Source organism: Bos javanicus, chromosome 8 (genome assembly GCF_032452875.1).
Source record: "Bos javanicus breed banteng chromosome 8, ARS-OSU_banteng_1.0, whole genome shotgun sequence".
Lineage (NCBI taxonomy): Eukaryota > Metazoa > Chordata > Mammalia > Artiodactyla > Bovidae > Bos > Bos javanicus.
This window is the reverse complement of record NC_083875.1, coordinates 38,631,118-38,644,191: the sequence shown is the minus strand read 5'-3', so window position 1 is coordinate 38,644,191 and position 13,074 is coordinate 38,631,118. Positions and strand designations below refer to the sequence as shown.

General features: G+C 37.4%; 1 protein-coding gene across 8 annotated transcripts in view; it reads left to right on the top strand.

The window, feature by feature from the left end:
* The window catches only part of KDM4C (lysine demethylase 4C), a 416,591-nt gene that overhangs the window by 88,439 nt on the left and 315,078 nt on the right, over positions 1-13,074 (top strand). For all 8 annotated transcript variants that reach the window (XR_009737991.1, XR_009737992.1, XM_061425318.1 and 5 more), the window contains exon 6: positions 2,717-2,766. Coding sequence is in view for 6 of the 8 variants with exons in the window: in XM_061425318.1 (XP_061281302.1) it covers positions 2,717-2,766 (50 nt within the window). In the remaining 2 variants the exon portion in view is untranslated. The remainder of the gene's footprint in view (positions 1-2,716; positions 2,767-13,074) is intronic.

The window sequence follows — 13,074 nt, the reverse complement described above, 5'->3', positions numbered from 1 at the left end:
CCAGTCTTGCCTACCTACTGTGAGCACACTTTGTCCTTCACAGTCCATGGATTTTCTATGCACTAGAGCCCTGGGTGAGATCCACAGGGGACGAAGAGAAGGGAAGGCAAAATGGGGAGTCCACACTGAAAGTACAGAGTCCTGGGAGAAAGATTTGATTGAATTAGACATTTGAATGAATTGGGAAATTGAAACTGGTAGAGTTGTCCTGAGTATGCCAGGCTGACCCTGTATTTAGGAAATGAGGTATCGGCTTATATAATTTCTTGCCTGTTCTTCTAGTTTCTCACTTTCATGATTTTTTTTTCTTCCTGTATTCTTCCTCTCCTTCCACATCTTCCATCCTTCCACATCTTCCATCCTTCCTTTCATATGTTTCATCAGGAACATGATTCATCATTTGAGAGCCCACAAAAGTCAGCAAACACTTGCTGAACATCTGCTTTTCTGGTGCTCTGTTCCAGAAGAGACACTGGTGCTTGCGCCTAGTGAGTTTGAAGGGAGAAAGGGAGACAGAAAAGTAAAAAAATATTAAATTCTGAGTTCATGATGGAAGGCTATCTGCTGTGTGGTTGATAGAGTGAAAGGAAGAGTGTGGGTCTCTCCCTGGGGATGACTCAAGCTGGGTGAGAAAAAGAAGTGGTGGTTTTGTTGGCTGGACGGGGATAGTAAGGGTATACAAAGCCCAGAAATAGGGGATGGAAAGTAGTGGAGGTATGAAGTAACAAAGGCACTAGAAGTGGCTTCTTTGGTAAAGCCAAAGAACAGGATTTGATGGGACATTGATCAGTAGATGCAGCTGAAGAGGTGTTAGGACTGCAGCAGGTCTGTGTGCCCTGCAAAATGCTCAGCTTCTGTCCTTCAGGTAAGTCAGCCATGGAAGAAGACCCAGGGCTTTGTCATGGTCAGATCTGTAGTTTGCAGAGATGACTTGGGCACATCACGGAGGGTAGGTTTGGAAGGGTACATCGCAAAGTGAGGTTCCACCTGTAATGGTCAATTACACCTTAGAGACCCAAGCTGCATTGAGGAGGCACACTCAGTGTATGTCTAATTTAAAGAATTTTTGATACATGTATAGTATATGGCAAAAATCTTTCTAATGATTAACCTCCAGAGAATTTTTACTAGAACCCTTTTTAGAGATGTGATGGCTATGTGTTGGCCATGTGATTTTTGTCAGAGTTGTGAGAACCAACTGAAAGACTATGTCAAGGGTATTTTTTATCCTTATATTTATGCTTATATATACATTTATATGTACTTACACTTATATTTTCTGGGAGCAGATGGTTGAATTTCAGACTAATGAACTGTAACTTTGATATCATTTTTTAAGAATCTGGATACATAAATATAAATATCTCCATGTCCAGCCCTTACATGAGTGCATGCCTGTGTGTATACATGTGCATGTCTTAGCATGTATGTTTTGCTTGTCTGTGGTGTGTGTGTCCCCTTTTCTGGGTATATTTGATAGTGTAAACCAGGGATTAAACATTGTTAAGTGACTACTGTATAAATATGTTGAGTGATTATCATTTAGTTATGCTAAAATTTTTATCTTCCAATTCAGTTGGAATACTTTTATTAGCAGTGCCTTAAGCAACAGGATATATGGTTGAATTTTCTTTTAGAGAATTGCCTAGTTACATCGGATCCAATTAAGTTTTGCATATGTTATCAGTGGCATTAAATGCAACCAAGTGTGGTGTTAAGTAAAATGAGAAAAGTTATTTTAGTAAAAACCTAACTTGTACTTAATATATCTTGAGCTAGTAAACAGCAAATGTAGGTCTGAAGATTAACATATTTTTATTTAAAACGTGAAATGATCATTTAACTTAAGATTATTATTTTAAAATTTGTTAGTAAGTTCACAGTAAACAAATTCAAGTATTTAACTTTTTAAAACACCAAACTAGAAATGAGTAATACTTGAAGAATTTCTGTTGTCCAAGGATGAACAATTCCTTTTTTCAAACAAGGATCCTACTTGCACTCTGGCAGTGAGAGTGCCGAGTCCTAACCATTGGAGTGCCAGGGAATTCCCAACGATTCTTTTTCTATGTATCAAGACTTTAAAAGTTACATAATTGTGAAATAAATAAAAGCAACTTTTTTTATGGCTGGTAAACTTGTATTTAAAAAAAATATTTGAAAAGTACAATATTTTTAGAAAGGTTTGGTGGAGATACAAACATTGATGTAATAGTTTTATTTTCTGTCCTGCTTGTCAGTAAATTTTTAAGGTTTTTTTTTTTTAAATTTTAAAAAAGGTTTTTAAAAAATAACTCTGCTTAAAAACAAAGGCCAAACTAAACAAGCTTGAAACAAAAAACATAAAACCCAAAATAGCCCTGGATTGCTATGGTGTTGTGAGTGTTACAAGGGAGGCTCTAATCTCCATGTTGTGGCCAGGTGCTGCCTTGTCCAAGTCGTTTGGTGGCTTGGGGCCTTTGTTCCCTAATGTGTAAAATGTGGTTGGAATGGTGATCTGGGGCATTGAAATAGATGATTTAAGTTTATGTTTCCTCTGATTAGTGTTTAAGAGATACAGCTCTATGTTTGGTTCTCTAATATTCTGCTTAGTTCATCTATGTGGAGTTTGGGATTGACTTTTTTTTTTGCATGAAATTATTTAGAAATAGACACCCTTAGGATACGAGCTGAACAATTACAAACCTAAAGCTGTTATTTGTGTTTAAAATTTTAGGTATGCAATACCCCCAGAACATGGAAAACGACTGGAAAGACTAGCTCAAGGTAAGCTTGCTATCTGTTATCTACACGATAGGTTGTTTGTTTCTGAGGTATTTTTACAGAGTAGAATGTCATTATGTTAATTTTATTCTTTTCAAGTTATTGGCTTCCAAGTATTTTTCTCATTGAGCAATTTTAATTTTTCCATATTGCATAATCATCATGATTATTTTAGTTGGCTGCTTTGTTTTTGTCAACTGATTTCACTTAACCTATTTTAGTTATTTCCAGTTTTTTCTCCTTTATGTAATGTACTTAACATCACTGTGTCAATAAAATTTTTATTTCCTTTAGTTGTACCATTGAGATAAATTCAGAGAAGTACTGATACTGGATCTTGGGCTCTAGGATGTTTTATGGGTACTTTTCATGTTGCCATATCATTTCACCAAAGGGTTGTGTTAAATCCCCCTCTCTTGGGCCTGAGAGTGCTTGAAGTATGAAGGTGAATGTTTCCAGGTGACGGGACAGGCATAATATTGTATGCCTTCTTAGACTAGTAAAATTAAGCATACTTTACTGGAACTTGAAATTTTTTTTTTTTTTTTTTTAAAGACTCTGTCCCTCTTTGTTTTCTTTATTCTTCTAGTTTTATTGAGATGCACTTGACATACAACATGTTATAAGTTTAAGCTGTTCAGCATAATGATTTGACTTGCATCATGAAATGATTGTCACAATAGGTTTAGTGAACATCCATTATCTCATATGCATATGAAAATAAATAGAAAAACATCTCCTCTTATGGTGAAAACTCTTAGAATTTACTCTTTTAACAGCTTTCACATATAACACTCAGCAGTGTTAATTATATTTATCATGTTATTTGTTACATTTCTAGTACTTATTTATCTTATAAGTAGAAGTTTGTACCTTTTGACTACCTTCATTCAGTTGTGCCTCCCTTGACCTTGTCCATCTTCTTCTCTCACTTTTTTTAAACAGTTTTAGCTGCTGTTTTATTAATTTTTTAAAATTAATTAAAATTAATTTAAAAAATTAATTTACTGGAATATAGTTGCTTTGCAATTTGTGTTCCTGCTGTATTGCAAAGTGAATCAGCTATAGGTATACATATATCCACTCTGTTTTGGATTGCCTTCCCATTTAGGTCACCACAGAGATTGAGTAGAGTTCCCTCTGCTTTATAGTAGGTTCTTATTACCTGTCCATCTACCATTATATCTACTACTGTGGGCAAGAATCCCTTAGAAGAAGTGGAGTAGCCATCATAGTCAACAAAAGAGTCTGAAATGCAGTACTTGGATGCAATTTCAAAAACACAGAGTGGTCTGTGTTGATTTCCAAGGCAAACCTTTCAATATCATAGTAATCCAAATCTATATCCGGACCAGTAATGCTGAAGAAGCTGAAGTTGAACAGTTCTATGAAGACCTACAAGACCTTCTAGAACTAACACCCAAAAAAGATGTCCTTTTCATTATAGGGGACTGGAATGCAAAATTAGGAAATCAAGAGATAGATACCTGGAGTAATAGGCAAATTTGGCCTTGGAGTACAAAAAAAAGCAGGGCAAAGGTGAACAGAGTTTTGTCAAGAGAACACACTAGTCATAGCAAACACCCTCTTCCAACAACACAAGAGAAGACTCTACACATGGACATCACCAGATGGTCAATACCAAAATCAGATTGATTATATTTGCAGCCAAAGATGGAGAAGCCGTATACAGTCAGCAAAACAAGACGGGAGCTGACTGTGGCTCAGATCATGAACTCCTTATTGCCAGTCAAACTTAAATTGAAGAAAGTAGGGAAAACCTGGAGAAGGCAATGGCACCCCACTCCAGTACTTTTGCCTAGAAAATCCCATGGACGGAGGAGCCTGATAGGCTGCAGTCCATGGGGTCTCTAGAGTCGGACACGACTAAGCGACTTCACTTTCACTTTTCACTTTCATGCATTGGAGAAGGAAATGGCACCCCACTCCAGTGTTCTTGCCTGGAGAATCCCAGGGACGGGGAAGCCTGGTGGGCTGCTGTCTATGGGGTTGCACAGAGTTGGACACGACTAAAGTGACTTAGCAGCAGCAGCAGGGAAAACCACTAGACCATTCAGATATGACCTAAATGAAATCCCTTATGATTATACAGTGGAAGTGAGAAATAAATTCAAGGGATTAGATCTGATAGAGTATATGAAGAACTATGGATGGAGGTTCGTGATGTTGTACAGGAGGCAGTGAGGAAGACCATCCCCAAGAAAAAGAAATGCAAAAAGGCAAAATGGTTGTCTGAGGAGGCCTTACAAATAGCTGTGAAAAGAAGAGAAGTGAAAGGCAAAGGAGAAAAGGAAAGATACACCCATTTGAATGCAGAGTTCCTAAGAATAGCAAGGAGAGATAAGAAAGCCCTCCTCAGTAATCAGTGCAAAGAAATAGAGGAAGACAATAGAATGGGAAAGACTAGAGATGTCTTCAAGAAAATTAGAGATACCAAGGGAACATTTTATGCAAAGATGGGCTCAATAAAGGACAGAAATGATACGGACCTAACAGAAGCAAACAATATTAAGAAGAGGTGGCAAGAATACACAGAAGAACTATATAAAAAAGATCTTCATGACCCAGATAACCATGATGGTGTGATCACTCACCTAGAGCCAGATATCCTGGAATGCGAAGTCAGTTGGACCTTAGGAAGCATCACTACGAACAAAGCTAGTGGAGGCAATGGAATTCTAGTTGAGTTATTTCAAATCCTAAAAGATGATGCTGTTAAAATGTTGCATTCAATATGCCAGGAAATTTGGAAAATTCAGCAGTGGCCACAGGACTGGAAAAGGTCAGTTTTCATTCCAATCCCAAAGAAAGGCAATGCCAAAGAATGCTCAAACTACTGCACAATTGAATTCATCACCCATGCTAGCAAAGTAATGCTCAAAATTCTCCAAGCCAGGCTTCAATAGTACGTGAACTGTGAACTTCCAGATGTTCAAACTGGATTTAGAAAAGGCAGAGGAACCAGAGATCACATTGCCACCATCTGCTGGATAATTGAAAAAGCAAGAGAGTTCCAGAAAAACATCTGCTTTATTGACTATACCAAATCCTTTGTGTGGATCACAACAAACTGTGGAAAATTCTGAAAGAAATGGGAATACCAGACCACCTGACCTGCCTCCTGAGAAATCTGTATGCAGGTCAAGAAGCAACAGTTAGAACTGGACATGGAACAACAGACTGGTTCCTAATTGGGAAAGGAGTACGTCAAGGCTGTATATGTCACCTTACCTCTTTAGCTTACATGCAGAATATATCATACGAAATAATCGGCTGGATGAAGCACAAGCTGGAATCAAGATTTCTGGGAAAAGTATCAATAACCTCAGATATGCAGATGATACCACCCTTATGGCAGAAAGTGAAGAAGAACTAAAGAGCCTCTAGATGAAAATGAGAAAGGAGAGTGAAAAAGCTGGGCTTAAAATTCACCATTCAAAAAACTAAGATCATGGCATCTGGTCCCATCACCTCATGGCAATAGACGGGGAAACAATGGAAACAGTGACAGACTTTAGTTCTGGGAGCTCCAAAATCACTGCAGATAGTGACTTCAGCCATGAAATTAGAAGAAGCTTGCTCCTTGGAAGAAAAGCTATGACCAACCTAGACAACATATTTAAAAGCAGAGCGATTACTTTGCCAGCAAAGGTCCATCTAGTCAAAGCTATAGTTTTTCCTGTAGTCATGTATGGATGTGAGAGTTGGACTATAAAGAAAGCTGAACACCGAAGAATTGATGGTTTTGAACTGTAGTGTTGGAGAAGACCCTTGAGAGTCCCTTGGACTGTAAGGAGATCCAACCAGTCCATCCTAAAGGAAATCATTCCTGAATATTCATTGTAAGGACTGATGCTGAAGCTGGAACTCCAGTACTTTAGCCACCTGATGTGAAGAGCTGACTCATTTGAAAAGACCCTGATGCTGGGAAAGATTGAAGGGAGGAGGACTAGGGAACGACAGAGGATGAGATGGTTGGATGGCGTCACTGACTCAATGGACATGAGTTTGAGTAAGCTCCAAGAGTTGGTGATGGACAGGGAACCCTGCCATGCTGCAGTCCATGGAGTTGCAAAGAGTTGGAAATGACTGAGCAACTGAACTGAGCTTGTCCATCTTTAAGGGCCAGATTGAGCCATTCTTTTGGAAATTCTATCAGTTACTTTCATTCTGTGCCCACTTGTATCTACTGAGAGTGCCATTTACTTTTATTCCTTCCTTTAAAGATATGCCAGGCAGCCTTGCTCTTACTTCTCTCACAAGGCGGGAGAATCATATTCACCCCCTGCCACCCCCTTCTGGTTTGCTAACCACCCTAACTCAGGATGATGTAGACTACTAGTGACTTATTTCCAGAGGAAAGTGGAGTTCCGTTGAGTGACAACTAAAGATAAGACATTCTGCCTTTATTCTCAATTGAATCCTCAGGGAGCACTGTTCTTTCAATCAGGTGTGCCAATCTTGTAGAAAAGGAGTTTTGTCCCTGCATTATGTATGCTTTCATTTAATAATAAAATAGGGACACTGACTTGACAGCTCTGAACAGATATTGTTAATGACATTTAAAAGTTGCTTTCCTCCAAATTATGGAAGAGTATTAGAAAGAATAGTTAGGGTATCATGTTTGTTAAAAGCATTATTATAATTTTGGCAGGCTAATAACTATAAAGCCTTAGTGTTTTTATAATGTAATACATTACAGTAATAATAGCAATGTAATTGTAATCTTGAACTTCGTTATGAACTATTTTCATGAATATTAAGTGGATGGATCCTGGTTCTGGATAATAGATTATAGCACAGCTTAGAATATGATTACCATAATCCTTAAATACACAGGCAGTGAACTTTGTGCTAAGTCTATATGCTGTGGACTCTTACGTTCTCTGTGATAATTATTCTACCATTTTCTGTTCACCTCACTGCCCCAGAAGTTTTCAAATGGAGCAATGTAAACTTTGCGGTATGGAATCACATGTTAAATTTTTTGCTGTAAACTGTCTGTATACACTTTGATATAAACTGCCTGAAAATGACATTCCAGAAAAATGGATGCCATTAGCTTAATCAGTAAGAGATTAATAAACTTGAAGGTTGAAAAGGAACTTTAGACTCAATTGCGTGTTTATTGAAAATTTTTGCAGCATTATTTTGAGAAATGATTCAGGGGAAAGACCCTATAAGACAGTGGAGGATTTCTATCTCCTGAGCAGATGTCAGACAAATTAATTGAATTCTGCTAAACAATTAAAATGATAAAATAATGCAGTAAATGTGAGGGAGCCTTATAGGATGTCTAGGTCAAGGCAGCACTTGATACATAATATGAAAAGCAGCCTCGTATATTTTCCATTATCTTGTCTGCACATCATAATTATCACAGTTGCCTTTTATGCATGAATGCTTTCATCTTTGGTTTCTATTGAAATCTTGATTGACGGTGGCACCTGCAAATATTTTATCTGAAAAACGTTAGGTCTGCATCTAATAAAGCCAGGAGTTCGATTTTGCCCTTCAGTTGCTTTCTCATTTATACAGTTTTTTTCTAATATCATGTAGATATAAATGTAATAAAAAATCTCGAGTGAATTGTTGCAATTTTTATACTTGTTATGTTTGCCTATAATGAAATTGCATTCTTTCTAATTTTTGACCTGATACAATTGAATGGGAAGTAAAAAGGATATTAGAGATATATAACATCTTGAATGACAGTGTTGAAGATTTTCAGTTTTAAGAATGTCTAAATCTCATCTATTTTAGAAATTAGATAATATCTTAGTGGTTCTATTAAGTTAAGCAAAATATGGATTAAAGTAAATTGGGAGCAGCTGGTGTGTGTGTGTGTGTGTGTGTGTGTGTGTGTGTGTGTGAGAGAGAGAGAGAGAGAGAGAGAGAGAGAGAATGACTTTTTCATTGGTCTCTCATTGTGAATAAAGTGCTAATAGTTTTTTAAAAATTAAAGAGGACTCACTTTGGTCAAAATTTTGGTTACTGGAAAAAGAATATGTGAGTTAGGACTTTGTGCAGCAGATTTTGTAAGTATGAATTATTAGCAGGACTTTTGTTTAAGTGACAGGATGGTAGAGTTTATATACTGGTTCTTCTGTAGTCTTATATTTACTTGTAGCAAGTGTTTTTGTTTTTACCTATTAAAGTGACAGTAAAAAGGAATGGATGAATCATTGTTATGAGGGATAATTTAGTTCAAGTTTCTTTAAGCAGTCAATTTTTGTGTGTGTGCATGTTTAAATGACTAATCATCTTGAGTTTAAGCCTGTGAAACAGAGTCTTAGCCTGATTAGCAGGGATCCCTGTTCTAGGAGGAGGGCATGGCAACTCACTCAAGTATACTTGCCTGAACATCTGCATGGACAGGGAAGCCTGGCAAACTACAGTCCATGAAGTCACAAAGAGTTGGACACGATTGAGCAACTAAGTACATTCTGTTCAAGGAGGTGGACAAAGGGTCTGTGGGCTGGATGCAGGCAGCTGTGGACTCTCTGAAATTATATTTAAAATTGGTCATATATGTGGATTTCTGGGAAGCTAACCCATCATCAGATCCATCAAGATGGTTTGGTCCAAAAGGGATTATGAACCACTGCTGTTTAAAGACTGAAAGAGTAGCAATAAATAACAAGTCATTTAAATTCTATAAATGTTCCAAATTGACCCTTTCTCATACCTCTGACTTGAAATTAGGAAAATGAACTTTTATCAGCTCTCAAAATGATAAATACGTAATTCCTTTAAACATTCATTTACATAATGGCTGAAAATATTACATTAAAATGCTTGGTTTTGAAAGGCTAATAAATTAAATACCCTTGATTATGAACAATCAATTTTAAGTGACTCCCTAAGACATAAAAAATGAAGTTCAGCGATACATCCTCTGCCTTCATTCCTAACTCATGCTTTATGCATGGGGATCAATGTGTGATGTGTCATGGTATGTTTATTTTCATTGTACTATCACTTGTTATATTAGAAATGGTGAAGCAATCCCTGAATTTAATTTCCTCACGTGTGTGTGTGTGTGTGTGTGTGTGAGTCACTCAGTCATGTCTGACTCTTTGCAACCCCATGGACCATAGCCATCAGGCTCCTCTGTCCATGGGGATTCTCCAGGCAGGAATACTGGAATGGGTTGCCATGCTCTTCTCCAGGGGACCTTTTTGATGTCAAATATCACAGTTCGTTGGACATGAATTTGAGCAATCTCTGGGAGATAGTGGAGGACAGAGGAGTCTGGCATGCTGTAGTCCATGGGTTGTAGAGTTGGGTATGACTTAGTGATTGAATAACAGTCACAGTCTGTGTTGAATTTTAAATACTGTATACCCAGCGTTCCTAGTGGGATTTTAAACATTGAACCATAATACATAACACACACATACTACAATAATTAGAATGTGGGGTGAAAGACAATTCTGAGAAATGACAGGTAGGGAATGGGAGGAAGAATTCAGGAAAGGAATGACAGCTAGCAGGGAAAAATTACTATGGAGGAGAATTAAAAATTCTTTGATTCTGTGGGGTGGAAGTTGAGCCAGAAAACCTGGTTAGCTTGACTGACTGACTTGTGCCAAAGTCCTTGGCCTGAGGAGTCCTGGTGACCTGTGCATGTGTGATCCATATATCGTGTCAAGGTGGGAAAAAGCTGGAGCTGAAACAAAGTGGTCTCAAGAATGCAGTAAAAAAACTATATGTAATGGTCTATATGCCTGTTAAATTAGGTGAAAGTTTTAACTCTTAAGCGTTCTGCAAGCCAGTTTGAAATAGAAAAACTTTCCTGTTATTCGCTGCACTATGTTCAGGAGATAAAAATAGGGCAATTATTCAGGAGAACCATCATCCTTCTCTATACAGTCAGTATGAATTTCTCCTGGCTCTCCTCCTGGAGAGCTCCATGGGGCTTTGTCTCTACAGTAGAGGTGTTGATGGATTATTGGACATGTGGAGCAGAGTGAAACCTGCAATGTGATAACTTTCTACCCAACCATTAATTGGTCAAAAAGGGGTAGGAAGAACAGAGAGGTCAAATATAGCCTAAACCTCTAATGTTGACCTCTTAACTAAGAATGTGGGTAAAAATGATCAAGTATCACCCCACATAATATAGTTCATTGGTTCTTTTCACTAATAAGCATGTTAAGAAATTTCACATGTGAATCAAAACGCTGTTCATTGTTCATTTGCTGTCATGTCAGACTCTTTGCAACCCCATGGAAAGTAGCACGCCAGGCTTCCCTGTCCTTTACCATCTCCTGGAGTCTGCTCAAACTCATGTCCATTGAGTCAGTGATGCCATCCAACCATCTCATCCTCTCTTGTCCCATTTTCCTCCTGCCTTCAATGTTTACCAGCAACAGGGTCTTTTCCAATGAGTCAGCTCTTCGCATCATGTAGCCAAAGTATTGGAGTTTGAGCTTCAACATCAGTCCTTCCAGTGAATATTCAGGACTGATTTCCACCAGGATGGACTGGTTGGATCTCCTTGCAGTCCAAGGGACTCTCAAGGGTCTTCTCCAACACCACAGTTCAAAAACATCAATTCTTTGTTGCTCCGCCTTTTTTATTGTCCAGCTGTCATATCCATACATGACTACTGGAAAAACCATAGCTTTGACTATATGGACCTTTATAGGCAAAGTAATGTGTCTGCTTTTTAATATGCTGTCTAGGTTTGTCATTGCTTTTCTTCCAAGGAATCAAATACACCTATCTAAAAGCATTTCCTACAGAAACATACTTGTATATCCTTTTCCTTTGTCCTTTTCCTTACCATCAGTTTATATGGCTACTGTACTTTTAAAGCATCATATCAGTCATATGAATATTGCAAAAGCCTTTACAAGCCTACATCATTTTGTTGTACTTAACTTTATTGTGAATTGCAGAAAATGCATTTTTTTTCTTGCAAATTGATTGTTTGTGGCAGCCCTATGTTGAGTAAGTCTGTTGGTACCATTTTCCCAATAGTATTGCTCACTTATCATCTCTCTGTCACATTTTGGTAATTCTCACATCTCAAACTTTTTCACTATTATGTTTGTTTTATGATCTGTGAATTGCAAACAATTACTACTCATAGAAGGGTTAGATGATGGTTAGCATTTCTAGCAATAAAGTATTTTAAAACTAAGGTATGTACTTTTTGGGGGCATAATTCTATTGCACATTTAAGAGATTATAGTATAGTATAAACATAATTGTAAATGCAGTAGGAAACCAAAAATTCTTGTGACTTGCTTTACTGTAATACTTGCTTTATTGCAGTCATCTAGAAGAGAATCTGCAACATCTCTGAGATATGCTTGTATAAAACTCTGTCAAAGCATACTCGGGTAAATTTCAGTTAAGTTGTCTTAATCAAATCTATTGCTAGTGTGAACATAGACTCTATAGGTCTGGTTTCTCATCTTTCCCCTCTCCTTCCCTTTCTTATTCCTTTCTTTCCTAAGTGATTAATAACTAATGTCAATTTCTTCAGACTAGTGTTTGTATATTATAGAAAATTTGATTTTTTTAAGCTTTGATTTTTAAATTTTTACCATGGCTAAAACTTTGTTGATTTAATAGTAGCAGCATGTGTTTGTCATGTGAGATTGGGATTTAGAGTACATCTGCTCTATTTCTAAAACAATTTAAAAACATCTAATGATACTTTAGGTCAGATAGAGGTAAAATGCACTTATAGTAAAAGCCACCTGTTAAAACATAAAGTTTAGTGAGTTTTGACAAATACATACAGTGGTGTAATTACTACTACTCTCAAGATACAGAACATTATCAGTAGGCCCCAGAAATTCTCTTGTGGCCTTTTCTAATTAATTCTCCCTACCAGCAACCACTAACCAGATTTCTATCTCTAGAATGTTATTAATGTGGAATTGGGCATGTGTAGACTTCAATCTTAGAATTGTGCTTCTCGCATCTGATCACTTTTATGTTGTACAGGACGTCCTTGGATGTGTATAGCACCTGGGAAATCCCATGGACAGAGGAGCCTGGCAGGTTATATTCCATTGGGTCACCAAGAGTCAGACACGACTTAGCGACTAAACAGCAGAAACAATATTCACAAAACATAAAATAAACCATTAACCATTTTGAAGTGTACAATACGGTTAGGTTTAATATATTTGTATGATGTAACCATCACCTCTGTCTAGTTCCAATAGATTTGCATCACCCTATAAGGAAACCTTGTATTTTTTATTTAGTCATACTGTATTTCCCTTCACCTATCCCTAGCCCCTGGAAATTAATAGTCTGCCTTCT